The following is a 21,021-nucleotide window of genomic DNA, read 5'->3' on the forward strand; positions in this document are numbered from 1 at the left end:
AGCTCTGCTGGATTCCAGCCTTTCGGCCAGACCCCGTTGTGCAGTGCACAGCCTGCCCTCCCATATGTGGTAGCCCCAGATGAATGAAGGAATCCACACTGCCATGTACCTGTGTCTGTTGAAGGGGGTGTCTGTGCACATGTCAACCCACGTTTCTCTCCATAGGATAGAAGCATCCATGTTCTATGGATGGCAGTGCTCTGAGGCCCAAGTTCAAAGCCCAGCTGCCCTGCTTGGACAAAAATGGTGTGACCTCTTGGAACCTCAGTGCCCCAATCAGAAACGTAGAGAGAGTGGAGCCCCACCTCCCACACTTCTTTCAGCACTCACCTATGCAACACATATTCATTGAGCACTGCTAGCTGCCAGACACTGTGCTGGCTACTGTGGATGCAGCATGAGCCAGATGGGGACAATGTCTGCCCTCGTGGAGCTTAGTCTAGCGGGGAGGCAGACAACAGATAGTGCCCGTGTGCCATGGCAAGGAGAGACAAGAGCTATGACACAGCGGGTGCAGGCTGCTGGTTTAGATAGGACGTGGTAGGCTGGCTGAGAGGACGTGGGGGGGACCCCTGAAGGGAGAAAGGGGACAGGCCAGACCGGCAGCTGCGGCCAAGGGGTCCCGGGTGAAGGGAAGAGCAGATGCAAAGGCAGGAAGGTGGGACCCTCCTGAGCATGGGACCTGGGGAGGCGTGAAGGGAAGAGGGAAGGATGGGAGAGGAGCTTGTTTTATCCTCCGTGTGACAGGAAGCCGGTGGGCAGCCTGAACAAGGGACTGGCTGATGTCATGTGACCTATGTTGGAGGTTTTTTTGGTTTTTTAAATTGTGGTAAAATACACATGACATAAAATTGACCATTTTAGCTACTTAGTGTACCGTTTGGTCGAATCTGGTACATTCATATTGTTGCACGACCATCACCCCTACCTAGTTCCAGAACATTCTCATGACCCTAAAAGCGGCCACTCCCTCTCCGCTCCTTCCCTCAGCCCCAGGCAAGCACTACTGCAAAGCCCCTGTGGGTCTCACTGCTGTGGACATCCATATAAACGGGTCACGGTACGAGGGGACCTGTGTGAGTGTTGCCTTCCTTTCACTGCTGAGTAAGAGTCCATCTTGTTTACCTGTTCATCTGCTGATGGGCCTGTGGGTGGTCTCCACTTCGGGGCGTTCATGTGTGAGTTTTTGTGTGGACCTGTTTTATAGGAGTGGACTCGCTGGGTCACCTGGTAACTGTTTAACTTTTGAGGAACCGACAAACAGCTCTGCACAGTGTGGGCCAAGCCCCTTCTAATATGCCTGGGCGGCTCTAGGCTGGAGTTCAGGGAGGGCCCAGCCAGCGCTGTAAAGGGAAGTGGAGGCCCCACTGGAGAAGGGGTGCAAGCAGCCCCCGCGGTTACGTTGATAATGAATGGTGTGGTCCCTAGATACACGTGCATTCCCTGGAAAGGAACAAATGGTAAAAATACCGGACGATTCTTTTTAAACTAGTCCCGCCCGCCATCCATCCCTCCCATTCCCTCATGCCGCTCACACGGCTTCCTCCCCAACTGCTTAACATTTCTCCAGAAGGTTCCCACACGCATCACATGCCGCCTCTCCGTGCGCTGGTTCGGTTGCCCCACTGAAAAGTAAGCCCCGAAGGGCGGAAGCCGGTGGCTTCTTCACCGGGGCACCCTCAGGGCTCAGCGACCCTGCCGACGGCACCCTCCCGCTTGGCTGTTGCCATAGAAACGGCCGGGAAGACCCGCCCCACCTGGCCCCTGCCCCTGCTGTCTTCACCGCCCCTTCTCCGCCTGTAAAATAAGCGCCAGGGCAAAACCTTCACACGTAACTAGCACCTGCAGTAGGCCGGGGGCTGCTCCACGTTTGTTAAACCTACTAACTCGTTTGTCCTTTGGTAACCATCGTTACCCCATTTTACAGGTGGGGAAACTGAGGCACGGGGGGCCTAGCCTGTCCGAGGTCGGGCCGCTGACACGTGGGGGGGCTGGAAGATGAAGCACCGCTACCCTGTCTCACTGCGGCTGGAGGTGCTGCAGACCCGAGGCTGTCAGCTTGCTTACTGTGTGGGGTGGGGACTGAAGCTTCAGACCTAAACATGGGAGAGACAGAAGCTTTTGGGGGTCTGAGCCAGTAGTTCTCAACTGCGGCGACTGTGCCCCCAGGGGGGCATTTGGCCATGCCTGGAGCCCATGTCACGGTGTCTCGGAGGATGGGGAATGTGAATGCACCTGGCGTCCAGCGAGGCTGGTACACAGCCTGCAGTGCACAGGGCGGACCCCCTGCACAAAGGCGGGTCGTCCCCAAATGTGCCCAGGTTGAACAGGGCCCGCACCTGCCCGGCCTGCAACATCAGTTCTCAATTCCAATCTCTGCCCCCTCTCTCTCCTTCCCTATCTCCCCGGCTCCTCCTACACGGCCCACCCACCCACACCTGCCTCCATTCCCGCCACTGGCCGCCACTAAACCCTCCCAACCGCCTCCCTCCTGTCTGCTCTGGCTTTCATCCGCCTCTCACCTCTGCGCGCCCCTCCCATGTCTTCCTGGCCCTTCCCAATCTCCCTCCCCGTGCCTCACTCACGTTGACCCTCTGCTCCTTATCGTGGCCATTCTCCGCTGTATCTGCCCCCCCCCCACCGCCCACTGCCCCGTGGGTCCCCGAACTTGGGCCCACGCATGGCCCCCTCCATCCATCTTGTCTCCTGGTAGGATCTCTCTCCCCCTTCCCCCTCCGCTTGGCCGCCTCCCCGTCCTCTCCCGCCGCCCGTGTCCACATCTCTCTGCCCCTGGCCGTCTCTCTCCCGCCCTGCTCCAGCCTCTGTTCTCCCCTTAGCCTGGCGGCCCCGCCGACCTCCTGCACGCCTCATGCCGGCCCTCCTGCCGCTCTGGACTCTGCTGCTCCTGGCCTCGACCGCCGGCCCGGCCGCCGCGCGCCCGTCCAACGCCACGAGCGCCGCGCCCCCGGGCCCGCTGCCCGCCCTGCTGGCGCACCTGCGGCGCCTGACCGGGGCGCTGACGGGAGGCGGGGGCTCGGCGGGCCCGGGGCCCAACGGCACCAGGACCAGCGCGGCGAGCGGCGCGGGCGCGGCGGCGCGGGCGCCCCCTCCCGCCGAGCTGTGCCACGGCTACTACGACGTCATGGGCCAGTACGACGCCACCTTCAACTGCAGCACCGGCTCCTACCGCTTCTGCTGCGGCACCTGCCACTACCGCTTCTGCTGCGAGCACCGCCACATGCGCCTGGCGCAGGCCTCCTGTTCCAACTACGACACTCCGCGCTGGGCCACCACGCCGCCGCCGCTGGCCGGGGGTGCCGGGGGCGCCGGGGCCGCGGGCGGGGGACCCGGGCCCGGCCAGGCCGGGTGGCTGGAAGGCGGCCGGGCTGGGGGCCCGGGAGGGCGTGGGGGCGAGGGCCCCGGGGGCAGCACGGCCTACGTGGTGTGCGGGGTCATCAGCTTCGCCCTGGCCGTGGGCGTCGGAGCCAAAGTGGCCTTCAGCAAGGCGTCCCGTGCGCCCAGGGCGCACCGGGAGATCAACGTGCCCAGGTGCGCGCGCTGGTGCCGTAGGGTAGAGAGCCTGGGGGCGGGGCCCGGGCAATGGGAGGTGGAGCCACCAGTCCAGTGGGCGGGGATTCAAGGGCGGGAGCGGGTCCGGAGACCGGCAGGCAGTCCCCGCGGAGATAGGAGAGGTCTGAGAGCAGCCGCTACAGAACCCGCCTGGCTGTTTGTTGAGTGACTGGGGCAGGCCAGGTCTTCATTCATTCAACAGATATTTCTTGAGCACTTTCTGTGAGCCAGGACCTGGAGATTCAGTTGTGAACAAAACAAGGTCCCTACCCTGGTGGGTAACCTGGCTTCCAATACCAGGTCTTGCTGCCTGCGGGCTGTGTGACCCTTGGCAAGTCCCTTAACCTCTCTGTGCCTCCTTTCCTCGTCTGTGCGATGGGGCTCATAATTGTTTCCCACCCATTCGTACTGTAATGGAGATTAATTGGGTTGATTCATATCGCGTCCTGGTACATGGTAAGACCTCAATAAATGTTGGCTACCATTATCATTGTTAGTGGTGGACAGGACAGCACATGCAGTATAATCTTAGATATTGACAGCCGCGGGTTGGGAAAATAAATTAGCAGAAGGGGCTGAGAGCGAAGGGAGGCGCGCGGTTGGACATGAAGCAGTCAGGTCAGGAAACGCCCCTCTGCACAAAGACTTGAAGGAAAGGAGCGAGCCAAGCAGGTGTCAGTGGGCACTGCAGGTAGAGGGAACAGTGCCCGCAAAGGCCCTGAGGTGGAGTGCTCGCAGGACCGCGAAGGGGCCGGCAGCGGGAGAGTGGGGCGGTGGCGAAGGACACTGCCTGGGGCCCGGGCGTGAGCCGTCTGGCCTAAAAGCTCCCCGGGCTGTGAGGGACGAGACTGCAGGCCCCAGGGTGGAGGCGGGTAGACGGGTCCGGAGACTGCAGCAGCGAGCTAGGGGAGCGGGTCCTGGCAGGTGGTGAGAAAGGGGCTATACTGTGGAGGTCGAATCAGCAAGATTGCAAGCGGCATGAAGGAGAGAGAAAGAGGGGCGGAGGGGGATTCTGAGGCCTGGGGCCCGCTTAACTGGGCGAACAGTGCTCCCTTTATCGCCACAGGAAGGCTGCCAAAGGGACAGGGTCCAGGACTAGGTGGCGGATGCGGAAAGGACCACAGAAAGGGTAGGGTCGGAAAGAACTGGCGAAGGGGGCGCTTCAAGCAGGAAGTGTAGTCCGAGGGACTTGGGGCGGGGAGTGCTCAGATTGACGTTAGCGAGGGGAGCGGAGAAAGGCGACAGGCAGGACAGCTTCCCCCAAAGGGGAGAACAGGGTCGGTGGGAAGAGGCCTGGGCCCTCCTTTCCCCGCCCCGCTCCCACCCCCAGCCTCCGGGCCGATGCCCATCTCTCTGCCACCTCTAGGGCTCTGGTGGATATTCTGAGACATCAGGCGGGGCCTGGGACCCGCCCCGACCGGGCGCGAAGCAGCTCCTTGACCCCGGGGGTCGGGGGTCCCGACAGCATGCCCCCGAGGACGCCCAAGAACCTCTACAACACCGTGAAGCCCGCCAATCTCGGTGAGTGGGCGCCCGGAGCTGCGGCTCCCAAGCCCGGCATCCCTGCAGCCCCGCCTTCCCGTGGGCCCGCCCCGCCCCCTTTGAACCCCTGTGGCCAGGACGCTCTAGGTGAGCCCTGAGGAACTCCGCAGGGCAGACCACTGTGAACCCCCCAGACCACTGTCCTCCTGTGAACCCCCTGGAGGGCGCCACGACGCGACGGTGACTTACACTGAGGCGTTTTCGGCTCCCGCACTTTGGAACCCGGGGTCAGAACATCCAGCAGCCAGAGACGCAGCTAACCACTCCATTCGAGCTTGCTGGGAGCCAGCGCGCCTGGGGTTAAACGCTGGCTCGGCCACCGTTTGGCCTGGGGCAGCGACTTCGCCTCTGGGCCCCTGTTTTCTCCATAAAGTGGGAAGCATAGCCGCACTCACCCAGTAGGATTGCTGTGGGAACAAACGCCCCAGAGTGAGGTGCCTGGGGCGAGGCCTGGCACGTGCGCTGCTGCTGGGGTTATTCTTAAGTTACTTCATAGTGAGCACATGGGAGGAGGAGTCCAGGATCGCTGTGAACAGGTGGAAGAGAGTCTGGTCTGGTTTGAGGAGGCAGGCTTCCCCAGGGCCTAGAGAGTGGGGGGGATTGCTTGGGTTGGGGTAGCTCTGGGTGGCTGAAGCAGAGCTTGTGAGGCCAGGGAGAGGGCGGGCAGCCACCCCGGGAAGGACCTTGAGCACCAGGCTAAGCTGAGGAGCTCTGCCTTTGTCCTGAGGGTGACGGGGGGCCATGGAGGAGCTTAGAGCAGGGGAGCAGCCAAGTGAGGAGTGGGTGGAAGGACTATTTTTCTGGAACTCATGTGAAAGGGGGACAAGAGGAAGAGGCTCAGGGGGAGGGTGGAGAATGATCCATGCCACAGGGATGGGGCCTGAGCTGGGGTCGGGAATGGGGGAGAGGAGATGAGTTTGAATAGTAGCAGTAAGGAAGACATTGAGTCGGCTCTTGAGAGATGAATAGGAGTTCTTCAGGCAAAAAAGGGGAGGGAGGGATTCAAGGTAGAGAGAACAGCATACCATGTGCAAAGGCCCTGTGGCAGGACTGAGCTGGGCTCATTTGGGCATCAGAGAAGTGTGGCTTGGAGGGAAGGATGAGAGATGAGGCTGCAGGTGTCAGCTAGGTCCAAGGCATGCAGTCCTCAAATGCTTGTCCGGGTTTAGATTTTGTCCAACGTGTGACGGCCAGACATGGGGGGGTGGTTCAAGCAGCAGAGGGGCATGGGCAGGCGTGGGTGTCAGGAATACCAGGCGGGGCTGACTGTGGGCACTGGCTGGCCCGATGGCCTGGCGGTTGGTCTGATGATCCAGGAGGGTGGGGCAGGGCAGAAATTTAGGAGGACAGGCCAGAGCTGAGGACCATGTGGACGTGAGTGGAAGCCTTCCTTGAGACCAGTGAGGAGCGGGCTCCGTGGTGACGCCCCTCCCTCCTCGTCCCACAGATAATCTGCGTCACAACTACCCGCACCTCAACATGAACAGCCCCAAGCACCACGCGACCATGCTGGGTACGCACCGCGCTGGGGTGGGGACCTGGGGCCAGGGGCCAGGGCTCCTTCCCTCCCTCCCTTGCACTGGGCCCAAGCCTGGGGCCCAGGAGAGCAGGTGTGAAACCCTGGGAGGCCCGTCCTGACCATCTAGCCAGATAACCAGGCTAGCTTGTTTCCCCACTGCGACACGAGAAGTGGTCATCTCTCTCCCAGCTGGGTTGGTGGGAAGATGCATGGAGGGCACCGCCCCAGCCCGTGGCCAGGCCCATGCCAGGTGCTGGGCAAGTGTCAGCGGCCCCTCGTCCTGTGGCATGTCCCCGTTCTCCAGCAGAGCCTATTTCCTGATCAGGAGAGTTGACAGAGGGAGCCTGGCCTGTGGAGCTTTAAGGGGCTGGAATCCCTCATTTCTCATTCTCCTAAGGGGCTGGAGGTGGGAACTGCGGGGTCTGAGGGAAGTGGGCTGGACTGACCCTGGCCATGCCCCTCTCCCAGACTGGCGGGCAGTCCCGCCACCCAGCCCCTCCTTGCACTACTCTACGCTGTCCTGCTCTCGGTCCTTCCACAACCTCTCGCATCTGCCCCCATCCTACGAGGCTGCTGTGAAATCTGAACTCAACCGCTATTCCTCCCTCAAGAGGCTGGGTAAGTCCCAGCACGGGGAGCCGCAGGCAATGGGGCGGGATCAGAGCCGGGCCTGACTTCAGGACCGTGGACAGTGGAAAGGTTTAGCGCCTCCCTCAGGTTTTCCTCTAAATTTGTTCCAGATTTACCCAAGGTAATTTTGTATCAGAATTACCTGGGGTGCTTTATAAAAATGGAAATCCATGCCTCTGAGATTTGTTGCATTCATCAGGATTTGTATTTAAATTAATAGAAAAACAACTTCAGCAAAAAAAAAAAAGGAAAAGGAAGTCACTGTGTTGGCTTGATAATGGGAAGTTTGTGAGTCACAATCTTCAGGTGTGGTTGCATCCAGCGGCTCAAAAAGCTGCCTCCAGGATCCCACTTCTCCTGGCTCTGCTAAACAGTGGGCTGGCTTCATTTCCGGACAGATTCTTCCCTTGTGGTGGCAAATACTGACCTGAGAATTTTCAGGCCACCATTCTACCAGCAGAAAACAGTTTCTCCCAATGATGGATCCTATTGACCCAAGTTAGGTCACATGCTCATCCTTGAACCAATCACTGTGACTCTGATTGGACAGTTCTGGGTCAGTGGGCCATCACTGGGCAGTGCAGTAACCATCAAACATTTTAAACTGAGAGCTACTGTAAGAAATACTTTTTATATTAGGACCCATGAGACACACACGTACATGTATTGTTTTCTAATTACAGCAAAGCTTTCAAACTGGTCACTATGAACATCTACAAACAAACCCAACAGTAGAGGAAACTGTAAAGTGAATCCCTATCCCCATCACCCAGCTTTAACAATGGGCAGCATTTCGTTAGTCTGTCCTCTCTTCGCCCCATCTTTTGGCAGATATTTTTTAATGAACCCCAGGTATCATGTCACTGCATCTGTTACTACTTCAGTAACACACACATACTGAAATAAAAATTTTATGAGCCAATATTCACACATAATTCCTGCATTATTATCTGATAATGTTCTATTCTATTTTGCCTTCTTAAATGCCAGTCACAACCCATGAAATTGACTTCACAACCCAGGAATGGGTCACATCTACAAGTTTTAAAAGCATTGCTACATGACGAAAGGGAGGGAAAAGTGGTCCCTCAAAAGCAAGACTTGGGGTTCTATTCCCAAAAGAAGGGATGATCCCAGGCCAAAAAAAAAAGTCCCCCATGTCAAACCACTCATTGATGCAGGTGGGGCCTGGGAACCTGCATTTGGGGTACACAGCTAGCCTGGTTGTTCTGATTAAAATGTGGGACTCTGCACCACCATGCCCAGGTTAATGACCAGGGCTTTCTGGTGATGTCTGGGGTCCGCTGGGGGTGGGGTATACAGAAACCAGGGGAGGGGGTGGGCTCTGGGCCGGCTGGGCACCCACCTCTGTGGCTTCTTCTCACCCCCCCCAGCCGAGAAGGACCTGGACGAGGCCTATCTGAAGCGCCGGCACCTGGCCGAGGTGCCCCGCGGGACGCTGCCCCTGCACGCACTGCGGCGCCCTGGCACAGGGGGTGGCTACCGCATGGATGGCTGGGGCAGCCCCGACGAGCTGGGCCTGGCGCCTGCGCTGAACCCGCGGCGCGTCATGTCCCAGGAGCACCTGCTGGGCGATGGGGGCCGGTCGCGCTACGAATTCACTCTGCCGCGCGCGCGCCTCGTGTCACAGGAGCACTTGCTCCTGTCGTCGCCTGAGGCCCTGCGCCAAAGCCGTGAGCACCTGCTGTCACCCCCGCGCAGCCCCGCACTGCCCCCCGAGCCCACCGTCCGCGCCAGCCTGAACGCCTCCCACTCCAACCTGCTGCTGGGGCCGGGAGGGCCCCCCACGCCGCTGCACGGGCTGCCGCCGCCGCCTGGCCTGCACGCTCACCACCACCACGGCCTGCACGGCTCGCCGCAGCCCGCCTGGATGTCCGACGCGGGCGGGGGCACGCTGGCCCGCAGGCCGCCCTTCCAGCGCCAGGGCACCCTGGAGCAGCTGCAGTTCATCCCCGGCCATCACCTGCCCCAACACCTGCGCACCGCCAGCAAGAATGAGGTGACTGTGTGAAGCTGGGCCTGGGGGCTGGGGCTGCTGCCCTGTGGGCCCCCATCCCAGCAGGGTCCCCTCCACACACTCCATGGGCCTGGGACCCAGAGCGGCCTGAGGCCAGGGGCTGCTGCTGAGGACACTGCTTGGGAAGAAGTGGTCACTGGAGACAAAGCCTCCTTCTGGGATGTCACAGCAGACAAGTTCCTCCTCCTGTCACTCTTTGAGGCGAGGCCTGCCCAAGGTCATCACTAGAGGCCATGTCTATGTTCCTGTGGTGTCATCAGACTTCCTGTGGTGTCAGAGACGAGACAATGCCTTGTCCTATGACCTAATCCCCAGGGACAAAGGTTCCTTCCCGTGGTGTCACTGGAGAGACAAGTCTCACCCTTATGATGTCATCTCTGGCACCAAAAATTCTACTTCGACATCATCACCAGGAAATTTTCTTCCAAAGAAGATGCCTCTGTCTATGCTGTTGTCACTACAGACAAAGCCATCTTCCAGGGCACGTGCAGAGGAAACCCATCGCTGACCGTGTCCTCACTGGACAAAGGGCCTCCTTCCCCTAACAGTGCCACAGGGCCTCCGCCTCCCTCTCATGATGCCATCTCCAGAGAAGGTGCCTTGCCCTGTGACACTGTCAGAGGGCCTGTGCCTCTTCCGTGATGTCACCGCCAGAGATGACAGCCTGCCTCTGGGGCATCTCCGGGATGAGGCCCCTTCTGCAGTGTCACCACCGGGCTTGGTCTGCTCAAAGAGGATGCCACAAGACATGTCCATAGTCCATGACAGTCTTGCAGGTCACAGAGAAAGAGCACTGTCCTGAGAAGTCATCTAAGGGGTGTCACCACTATGGGGGGAGCTGCCCTATCTGGACAGGTCTCCACCAGAGATGATGGTCTGCAGATAGGTTGTCAGCAGTGGCCCAAGTCAGAGGACCTGCCCCAGTGCTGCGGTGTCATCACAAGGGCTGCTGCTCACTCTGGAGGGCCGCTGCTTGTGCCGGTGTCACCTGAGTTTCCGCCTGGTCCCACGTGCAACAGCCTGGCCACCCCTTCCCCTAACCCCAGGGATGCAGGTCCGCCAGACTCTCCATCTAAAGGGAGCTTGGCCTTGGGTCCCACCCCTGTGCAGTGATGTCACCTCCCATGTGGCTCCTGGAAGACAGTACTCCCTGGCTGGCCTCTGCTCCCAAGGAGGCCACTCTGGCCTGCCAGGCTCCTGGAGTCCTGGGGCTTACATGTGGCTCAAAGGCTGCTGTCACTTCTCTCTGCTGTAACTACCAACATCATTGCCCCTGTCAACAAAGCCCGGGCCTCCTGTTGGGGTGGGGTGGGGTGGGTGGGGGTGTGACTGCTATGGGTCTTGCTAATGACATCATCAGTGCCACAAGACTTCCACCATTCATGATGACATGGCACCTGGGGTCAAATACTAACCATGCCTGATGGTGATGTCACATCCCAGGATTCCTATGACCTATGGTGTCTTCGTCTCCCAGGATCCACCATAGCCATGGTGTCATCACCTCTGAGGATCCGCTTCAGCCATGGTGTCACCACCTCCCAGCATCCATGAGAGCCGATGGGGTCATCAGGTCCCCAGGCCCATGACACCCAACAGTGTCACGTCCCATGATCCACTTCAACCATGGTGTCACCACCTCCCAGCATCCACCATAACCACAGCATCATTTCCTAAGATCCATGCCACCCAATGGCATCATTGTTTACCAGGATTCACTTCAACCATGTGCCATCATCTTCCTGGATTCATCATCTTTGGGGCCAAGTACTACATGGCTGTCTTTCAATTGTCTTCTGGGGTCACATGGCACCTACAGTTGTTCCCTTAAGTGGAACCAGCACAATCCACACCATTTCCCAAGTCCCTCAAAATTGGAGTAGAGTGGGGCGCCTCTAATGTCATCATTCCCGCTCTGGTCCCTCTTGGTGTCACTGCCCCCCTCCTGACTTGAGCTGAACCCCACCACAGACCAGTGGGCATCCGGGCCTCTCCTGTTAACTCACTGCCCTCCACCCAACCAGCCTATCGGTGACAGGGCCAACACAGAGACCTCGTGTCACCACCAGAGCGGGGCATCCCAGTCTTCAGGTGATGTCCCTGCCCCTTGCCCAATCCGTTACCTGGATCCCCGCCCAGAACAGCACTCCACTGGCTTGGGCCATACTCTCCTCGGAGACCCCTGTGGGCTGGGCTGACAGCTGCCCACCTCCTGGGGCCCTCAGTCCTGTCTTCTGTTGGCCTGGTTCTGGGGAAGGCAGAGAGCCTGGCCACTGCCAGCACAGTGGGGTGGGGGTCTGCATCATCCGTCCCAAGGTGGTCAGGGCCAGCATTCTCTCCTTCCTCTCCCTCTCACACACTGGGGAGCCTCCAGGGTTTTGAGGGTTCTGTGACACCCCATGCACAACTTGCCCCCGGTTCTCTTTGTACATAGCCATGTTCCAGGGGGCGGCCACTCCCCAACTCTTAAGGGCTACATGCCCCTCCCCCAGCCTCCAGGCAAGGGTGGGGGGCTCCCCTCCCTCCTCTGGGCCGACCCCCTCCCTCTTCTGTCTTCCTGCAAGTACTGGCACCCAAGCTCACCCTTTCCTGTCAAGAAGCGTCGGGCAGGTAAAGGCGGCCGGCCCTTGGCTTCCACGCCAAGGGAACTGGGGGGCTACCCCCAGTCTACCTGGACCCCAGTGCCAGTTCTTCAACTCCACGCTTACAGTGGTTCCTAGGGTCCCCCAATCCCTTCTAAGGCCTCCCGGGGCCCAGTGCCCCTTGGGCAGACTGTGACTCCCCAGAACGAGCCAGCTTGACCACCCGCCCCTCCCCCCGCTCGCCACCCCCCCACCCCCAGAGCCCTCAGCTTTCCAGCCCCTGGGCCCGATGGGTGTGGGGCCTCTCTGGCTTCTGTCCGCCTCCCTCAGCCTGGACTCCAGGTTCCCCGCCCTCCTCCCCGTGCTCTCCAGTACAGGCTGCCTGGCCCTGGGGCCTTGACCTCTTATCTCAAATAAGCCATAGTGGGGACAGGTTTGAGGGGGTGTGGAGGCAGGCGTGCTCTGCCAGGTCCCCCTGGATGCTTCCATGCCGAGACCGTGCCCCACCCGCTACGTGAGCGCAACAGCCCGTGTGCAGGCGCACACATCCCACTTCCCAGGGAGCAGCGGGGCGGTGCACAGGAGAGAGGCAGCTCTGGACTGGGAGACCCTCCACGGCTTCCTTAACCCCCAGCTCTCCCCAACACCGAGCTCTCCCCCCAGTTCTTCGGTGAGGACAGCCAGCGGAGCACCAACTTGGTATTTTTGGAATAAACAGATGTTTCCTGACCCTGGGTTTCAAGGTTTGCTGTTGGGGGGAATGGGTTTCCACCTCCGCATTTATGGGCCACTGGAGTCCCCCTCATGACCCCTGGGGTGTAGGCACCTTAAGTGTCTTTACAGGTCAGGGCTGCCCTCCTGCACCTGGCACAAAGCCACAGTCAGGTGTCGTGATGCACGTAAGGCATCTTTAAGTCCCCAGTTTCTGCCTAAGAAAACCTCTGCCCTCTGAGTAGTTGGGCATTTGTCTGCCCATTGTTTGTGCCCTCTCATATTCGGGTTCTCTGGCTGGATGTCCCGGAGCGGGTGGCCGTGTGTTTCCTGGGGCCGCTCCGACACAGTGCCACAGCTAGGCGGCTCAAGCAACAGAAACACCCGACATGGAGGCGAGGGAGGGGCCTGTGCAGGGTCTTCTGTGACTCTCCTAGCTTCAGGGGGTCTGCTGGCAAAGGCTGGCATTCCTCTACACACATAAGGGCACCAGTCATGTTGGAATAAGGCCCACCCCAGTGACTTCATCTTACCTCCATCATCTGCAAAGACCCTATTTCCAAATGAAGTCACACTCACAGGTCCTGGTGGCTGATTTCAATATCCTTTTGGGGGGACACAACTCGAGGCATGCCAGGGGGCAGGGCGTGGCACAGCCCGTTCAAGTGTCAGCTTTCATGGTAACTAGGGAACACTTTGCCCACCTCTCTGCTTCCACCCAGTGTGTCAACATATTTGCGTAGCAACAACTAGAGTTGAGCATCTCAGCGCCGGCTGTACACCACAGTGGGGAGAGAGGGGAATCCACGGCTTGCTTTTATGGACTTCAGGGCAGCCTTCCCCCAGGGACACCAAAGTGTGTTTTATGGATTGCAGATTTCCACGTTGCAGGGAAAGCCTCCTTTCGTGTCCCTCTGGGCTGCTGTGCGCATGTGTGTGCACACGTGTGTGGATTCGCTTGCAGGAATTAGCTCATGCAGTTGTCGGGGCCGGCAAATCCAAAGTCTGTCTGTGAGACAGTGTCCTGGCTGCAGTTTGGAGGCAGAATCCCTTCTTCTCCGGGAAACCTCAGCTTTGGCTCTTGAGGCGCTTGATTGACTGCACGAGGCCCACCACACGATCTGGGAGCGTTTCCTTTCCTCAAAGTTGACTATACACGGTAATCACATCTACAAAACATCATCCCAGCAACATCTTGACTGGCATTTGACCCAACAACTGGGAAACAGACTGGGCACCAGGACACATGAAATCTAACGAGCACACTGTCCTTGCCAGGAAGTGCTGGCTCGCAGCTCACGGAGGAAAGCCACCTCCCCTGGGCACCTACAGGTTCACGCTGGCTCAGTTTCAGGTTCACTTGTTTGGCTATACGTTATACGGTGCAGTCAGAGTGTGTATAGTGCATTCAAACCCTGTCCCATGACCATCCGTAAGGTGACCCCCCTGTGCAACACTTCTTAGACGTCACCTCTTTCCATCAGAGCCTTTGTCCTACATAACTGAGGGCAGGTGGGGAGGGAGGGTGGCAGGGCAGTGCATCTAAGTACGGGCTAAGCATTCAAATATTCTCCCGGGCACACAGCAGGACTGGACTTCCCTGCCCAGGTGATGTGGCTGGAGTGTGAGCAGAAGGGCCTTCCTAGGTGGAAGTTTCTGAGAGCCGGTGTGTGGATCCCCGTGCCTTCCCTGCTGTGGTCACTGGCAGTATTTCAGGTGATGGCTGCTCTGTTGGCCCGGGTCCCAGGCACATCAGCAGGGCCCCAGAATAAGGATGAAGCCAAATAGGGGCTTCAGCCATGCCTTGGAGGACGCACAGTGTGAGAAATAAACTGGGGTTTTGGGGCCACTTGTTACTGCATCATAGGGGAGCCTTTTCTGGATGGTACCACTGATCTGTAGAGGGGCAGCTGGACGGCTTGGGGCTTTCACCATATGCTCTTTCGCACTTCTGAATTTTTGTGTAAGTGCATTACCTATTTCTTGAAGTTTAAATATGTAAATGTCAATGAGTGGGCTTCGACTGCTGGTCCCCTCACTGAGCACGAGCGGAAGTGTGAGATGGGAGATACGAGCGTCGTCCTTCGGCCCTGCAGGGGGACGGGCTTCACCGTACGGATTCTGCACGCAACACGGCCTCTGAGTGCCACTCAGCCCCTTCATTTGTGCTCAAGTAAAGAGCAATCCAATCCACACACACCAGACTTAGGTTGGGGAAGTCAAGGGTAAGGCTGACATAGCTTTCTTGCCTTTGTAACCCAACACTTGCTCACCTGCAACTTCACAGCAGATATATAAAGCCCCTGCACAGCTATTCTTAACCTGTTTGATGGGAGGGCTTGTGAACTTCTGAAGTCCACACCAGATGTTGAGTGCACATGTTTTTCCTTTCACTTCTTTTTAACTTTATATTCGGAAGCAACTTCAAGCCTGCAGAGCAGCTACAAGCGTAAGTCAAAAGAACTCCTGTATGCCTTCCACCAGCTGACTGATTTTTAACGTATCTCATGCTGCTTTACAGCTTTCCTTCTGCGGGCATTTGAGACTAAGTTGTAGACGTATACCCCTTGACCCCTAAGGAATGTTTCTGAAAAACAAGGACATTCACTTATGCATGCACAATTATCAAAATCAAGAACTTAACAGTGATAAAGTCCATATTCAAGTTTCACCCAACTGTCCCAATACTGTCCTTGAGAGCAATTCTCTTCAGTCCCTATTCCAGGATGAGGTATGGAATTTGATTATCCTCTCAAGGCTCCTTCAATTGAACAGCCCGTCTTTTTCGTGACAGACACTTCTGAAGAGTCCCGGAGGCTATTTTGTAGAATGTCCCTGCACTTGGGTCTGCTGTTCCTCGTGACTGGATCTGGCTGTGCGTGTCTGGCAGCACCACAATGATGCTGACCTCCTGGTGCACCACCAGAAGGCCCTCGCTCTCCACCAGTGCCATGACTGTGGTGCACGCTTTGATCCCTTGGCCAGGGCACCGAGAACGTGCTGTTTTCCCCTTTGTGAACAGGAAGCACCCTGCCTGGAGACGCAGGGTGCTAAATAGGTATCTTGTTCCTCCTCTTTTTACTTCCTCCTGCTGCTTCAAGCCTCCATGGGCGATTCTCTTGCCTGTATCAATTATCATTATGGTGTTTGCCAAATGATAACTTTCTAACTTCACCATTCCTCTATCATTTATTAGTCAGCGGTGCACATGCTTTCTGGGGGGGAGAGGATCCAGCACTTTCATCAGATTCTTTGAGGCACCAATGATTCCAAAAACAAATTTGCCGTAATTTTCAAAGGTGATAGAGCATCCTATGCTCTACAGACACATGGAGGCAGCACGAATTTTTTTCCAGTCCCTGCCAATATGTGTTTGGCATTTTCACTACTATAAACAATGCTTTGAGGAACATCTTTTTGCAAAGCACTTAGTGCATTCTGACTTTTCTGTAGGATGAGCTCCAGGAAGTGGACATTTGACTTTTGGTACACAATGCCAAGGTGCATTCCCTGAAGCCTCCGTGTATTGTGACAATGTCCGTTTGCTCCCGTCCTCACCAGCACTGGGTGTTATTCTCTTTAATCTTGGTGTGCATCAGAGGCACCAGTCTTACAGCCACTAAAGGAAGCCCCTTGCACACTGTTTTTATCCAAAGTGAGGTCTGCAATACTTCCTAGGGTTTTTGGAGCTGGTATGATGCCAGGGCGATGTGTTTCGTTCCTTGTATGTCTGTCGCCAGAGGGAGCACCTGACCCATTTCAGAGCGTGTTTACCAATCAATGAAGGTCCCTCTCACCCAGGAGGGCTCTAACTTCTGTTTGCAAAGAAACAAGATCCTTGTTAGTTACCTGCTGCAGCACACGCAGAGGACATGCTGGGAAACATTAAGGCCACTAAGGGGCAGAGGACCTCTAGTGACCAGACGGTGGACTCAAGTGAAGATCAGACATTCACCCACAAAGACGTCAGCTTCACTGGGAGGAAGGAAACGCAGATGAAAAATGCCGCACTTTGTTGCCCATGACTGGCATATATTTTGAAGACTTCAATCCGGGCTCATTCCTGTATCAGTACATTGACAGAAGCTGCTTTCTTTGCCTGGAACAGTCTTCTCCGCGTTTCCACAAAAGTTGCTCCCTTGCTTCCTTTAAATCTTTATTCAAATGCCTCCTTCACAGTGAAGGTCTGCCTGGACCATGCTGTCTAAAATTCCTGCCCCCAGCATTCTGGAACCTACTGACCCTGCTCTAGTTTTTACAGTAATTACTATCATTTGATTCTGCCCACTTTTCTTCCTTTCCAAGTTTTAGCACTGGAAGTCCTGCATCTCGGCCACCCTGGACTTGAAGCTTATAGTTTATTATTTGCCTCCCCACCAGAATGGAAGCCCCAGGGAGGTAGCATTTAGTTTCCAGCCTCAGTCACTCATCTATACCAAGAACTTAGAACAGCATCTGGCAAACGTCTAGTGCTAAAGAAACACCTGAATGAACAAGGCAGATCCTGAAGCTGGGGATCTCAACAAGCAGAACCCCACCAAGGCTACTGGGCAGAACTGCAAACACACACTCCGATCCTGTGATCCCACTTCAAGGATTTCTCCAGACACAGTCACAGCTATGCCCAAAGACGAACGTCCGAGGATGCGCACGGCAGCTTCTCGCCACAACCTGGACCTGGCGTGAAGACCATCAGAAGGAGAACGCTAGAATCTCGGGGGGGTCCTTATCGGGGAACACTGAGCAGCAGCTGCTCTCCAGGTGCTGCCAGGGAGGACGTGTGGGAACGTGGAGATGCACCTCAGGTAAATGTGCTCAAGTGTGCGGAAGAAGACACCTGGGCTGCTGATGGTGTCTGGGGAGGTGTGGAGGTGAGAAGAGGAGGGCTAGAGCGGCAACCCCCCTGCTTTCCTTCCTGCACTGCGGTAACCATGTGGATTTCCCTCCGAGCCCATATTTCTTTCGTAACTTAATACAGATGAACAGTAGAAATGAAGATTAACTTCTGAAGTTAGAATTTAAGTTGAAGGAATTTCACTGTACAACAAAGTTTCTGGATCACCAGCACTTAGCAAAGGAAAAGCACTGCCCCCTTTCCTCCCCAGCCCACCCTCTGCGGATCCGGACCCAAGAGGCCTATCGCTGCGCCACCTCCCGGCTGGTTCTCAAACCCATCCCTTCTCTCCGACGGCCGCCACCACCACTCAGGGCCAGGCCGCAGCCAACTCGCGGCTGGATCTTCACCTTCCACTCTGGGCCTCCAGGCTGGTCTCCACCCGGCCGCCCTGAGCTGGTCCACAGGGACTGAGGACCAACAGCTGCGCTCCCAGCTCCCAGCCACAGTCCTCACCGGCTCCCTAGGGCTCTACCCAGCTCTTCCCCAGAGCTCAGCCCCTCCCTGCCCGCTGAACCAGCTCCTCTCCCTTCCTCCCTCCCCTCCCATCTCTGGCGGGCATCCACTTCCGCCCTAACAGCTTTACTGAGATGCAATTCACAGACCACACATGCAATTCGTTAAAGTGTACACTTTAGTGGTTTTTAGTACATTCAATTATGCAGCCATCACAATTTCAGAACAGTTCATCATTCCAAAAAGAGAATCTGCACCCATCAGTATGCCCCTCCCCGTCACCCCCCCATCCTCCCCAGCCCCAGGCAATCACTAACCCACTGTCTGTATGGCTCTGACTGTCCTGCACATTTGAGGTGAGTGGGGATCATATGTGGTTCTTCACGACTTGCTTTCACTCAGCATAATGGTTCTGAAGTCCATCTATGTGTACCATGTGTCACAACTGCATTCCTTCCTACAGCCGCACAAAAGCACACTGTATGGTATAACAGAGCTGGCTTAGCCCCTCAACAGTGGATGGACATTTGGGTTGTTTCCACATTCTGGCTATCACAAATCATGCTGTGATCAACATTTGTGTAGACATTTTGTGTGAACATGTTTCCACTTCTCTGGGGTATATACCTAGGAGTGGAATTGCTGGGTCATGTGGTTAATTCTATGTTTAACCATTTGAGGACCACCAGACTGTTTTCTACAGCAACTGCACCCTTTTTCATTCCCACCGGCTGTGTGAGGGCTCTAGTTTCTCTACATCTTCCCCAACACTTGTTACTGACTTTTATGATTATAGCCATCCTGATAGCATGAAGTGGCATCTCAGTGTGGTTCTAACTTGCATTGTTAATGATGTTGAGCATCTTGCCATGTATTTATTGGCCATTTATGTATCTTCTTTGACCACCACCTCTACTCAGAGTTTTTGCGACAGTTTCCTCACTGGCCTCCCTGCCTCCACCCATGCCTCCCTTTAAGCTCTTCTCCATCCAACAGTGACCTGGAAAGACTTAAGTCACACCACAGCACTCCTCTGTTCAAAACCCTGCAGTGGCTCCCTAGTACCTCAGAGCAAAGCCCCGAGCCCCTGACCACACACACCTCTCTGACCTCATTTCCCAGCACCTCTCCCCCATAACTCTGTTCCAGCCACACTGGCCTCCTTGCAGCTCCTCCAACGTGCCAGGCTTTTGCTCCAGCCATTCCCATTGCCTAGAATGTTCTTCCTCTGATAAGCACATGGCTCACTTCCTGCCTCCCTTCTACGCACCATGTACTTTACTTGCTCCCTAGATTTTGTTGTATGTCTGCCTTCCTCGCCACTAGGGCAAAGGCCCTTATCTGTTCTCTGACATACCCCAGCACCCAGAACGGTGCCCGGCACATAGGAGATGCCCAGTAAATACTGAATGAATCAATGCTTTTAGCCCCGTTAGGGACTGAGAACAGAGTCCCTGCTCTCCTGGGGCTGATCTAGTCAGGGGAGACAAAGATAAATGTGTTAGCAAGCAAAAAAGGACAGAGTCTGACAGACCATGAAGATCAGAGGTCAAGAGGAGCAGCCTGGGATGGGGGCCAGGGATGCTGGTCTGCGAGACCACAGCAGAAGTGCACCTAGGCCGTGGGGACAGAGGCAGCGGTGGGAAGCTCTCCCAGCACAGGGGACTCATGCCCACACGGCCTTGGTGACAGAGCGTGGCTGACACCTGGGCCCTCAGGGGTGAGTGCAAGGGGACCTCCTGGGAGTTTGGGAGTTAGTTACTCCAGTGCAGTGGTGAGGGTTCTCACGAGGTTACTCGCAGGCTTGGGGCATGTGAGGGTCAGGATCCCAGGAATCCCTAAACAACAGCCTCCCTGAGGGCCAACTCTAGCCACTGCCTATTTTTGCAGTCTGACTGGAACACAGCCACCCTCCTCCGTATGCACATGGGCTACAGCAGCAGAACTGAGAGGGCTGGGACAGATGCCCCACAAAGCCTAAAACCTTTACTGAAAAGGTGTGCTGGCCCCAATTCTAAGGTGACTGTTCAGGGGGTAGCCAATCCCCCTTCCCTTTCTCACTCCAGGTCCTGTTGACTTTACTGGACCCCATCACCTCTCACCACCCTCACTGCCACCAACCTGCTGCCATCACCCCCACCTGGACAGTGGCAACGTCAGCCTCTCTGTGCCTGATGTAGTCACGTCTTGTTTGAAGCCTCCAGTGGCTATCCCTGGATTGAAGAAAGGCACAGGCTGCTCATCCTAGCCCAGTGTAGACACAACCACCACTCCCACCCCACCTCCAACCTCAGCACCCACAACCTGAGTGACCACTCTGACCCAGCCTCACAGGCATCCAGGTGCTGCCCAACATACCAAGCACCATTCCCGCACCGTGTCTCTGCACCTTCTGTTCCCTTTGCTCTGAATGCTTTTCTCCAGGGCCTTCCCTGCCCAGCCAAGGTCAAACAGCAACCCCAACCCTCCCTTTCTATCCCCTGGCCCTGATTCACTGTCCTTCAGGCTTTATCACTCGCCCACGTGACATATACATTCAGGGGCTTACTGTCTGGCTCCCCCACAAGGAGGTAAGCTCAGAGCTCCCTTTCACTCTGCCATCCCTAAGGCATCCTGCCTGCCACATCCTGGACGTTCCCCAGTTTATTGAACGAATGCAGGTGTCCACAGCGCGGTTATAATAACGTCCGCCCGGCTGGGCTGTTGCAAGGATCACACGAGACCAAGCAGAAACAGGACCTGAGACGGGGCCCGGCACACGGTGGGCACGTCATAACCACCACCTCCGCCACCATCGCGTCTTTTGGGTGGACTTTTTCCATGGAGCTCAGCGGGACAAGCCCCCCAGCCCGGCTCGGCTGGGCCCTGCAGTCCCTCGACGCATCCTGCCTGCAGTGTCCTCGTCTGTCAGTCGGGCCGAGCCCGCGCCCACCCCTAGTCATGGGTGGACTCGCATTGGGTCTGTTCGCCGAGCTTCCTCACACCTTCTTTGTCCTTCCCCGGCTGCGGCCCCGCGAGGGGAAGCTGGGGCGGAGCCTTCCCGAGACCCGCTTTGGCCGAGCGGAGACCACACCGGGCG

General features: G+C 56.9%; 1 protein-coding gene across 2 annotated transcripts; it reads left to right on the plus strand.

Annotated features, from left to right (window-relative positions):
- The first annotated feature begins 1,119 nt into the window (after positions 1-1,119).
- On the plus strand, positions 1,120-12,610 carry SHISA7 (shisa family member 7). 2 transcript variants are annotated; one of them, XM_057496572.1, is made up of 7 exons: positions 1,120-2,034; positions 2,838-3,549; positions 4,637-4,699; positions 4,937-5,091; positions 6,560-6,625; positions 7,100-7,249; positions 8,656-12,610. In XM_057496572.1, exons 2-7 carry the CDS (start codon positions 2,870-2,872, stop codon positions 9,291-9,293), a joined length of 1,752 nt encoding a protein of 583 aa, XP_057352555.1. In that variant the 5' UTR covers positions 1,120-2,034; positions 2,838-2,869; the 3' UTR covers positions 9,294-12,610. The 2 variants fall into 2 exon arrangements, with proteins under 2 accessions (XP_057352555.1, XP_036765086.1); XM_036909191.2 differs by lacking the exons at positions 1,120-2,034; positions 4,637-4,699 and having other exon boundaries at positions 2,536-3,549.
- The last annotated feature ends 8,411 nt before the right edge of the window (positions 12,611-21,021 follow it).

Source organism: Manis pentadactyla (genome assembly GCF_030020395.1).
Source record: "Manis pentadactyla isolate mManPen7 chromosome 15 unlocalized genomic scaffold, mManPen7.hap1 SUPER_15_unloc_1, whole genome shotgun sequence".
NCBI classification, from domain to species: Eukaryota; Metazoa; Chordata; class Mammalia; order Pholidota; family Manidae; genus Manis; species Manis pentadactyla.

Coding starts and splice junctions, on each gene's coding strand:
- SHISA7 (XM_057496572.1), top strand. CDS start 2,870: ATGCCGGCCCTCCTGCCGCTCTGGACTCTGCTGCTCCTGGCCTCGACC. Junction 3,550..4,636: donor CGGGAGATCAACGTGCCCAG/GTGCGCGCGCTG, acceptor TTATCGCCACAG/GAAGGCTGCCAAAGGGACAG. Junction 7,250..8,655: donor TTCCTCCCTCAAGAGGCTGG/GTAAGTCCCAGC, acceptor CACCCCCCCCAG/CCGAGAAGGACCTGGACGAG.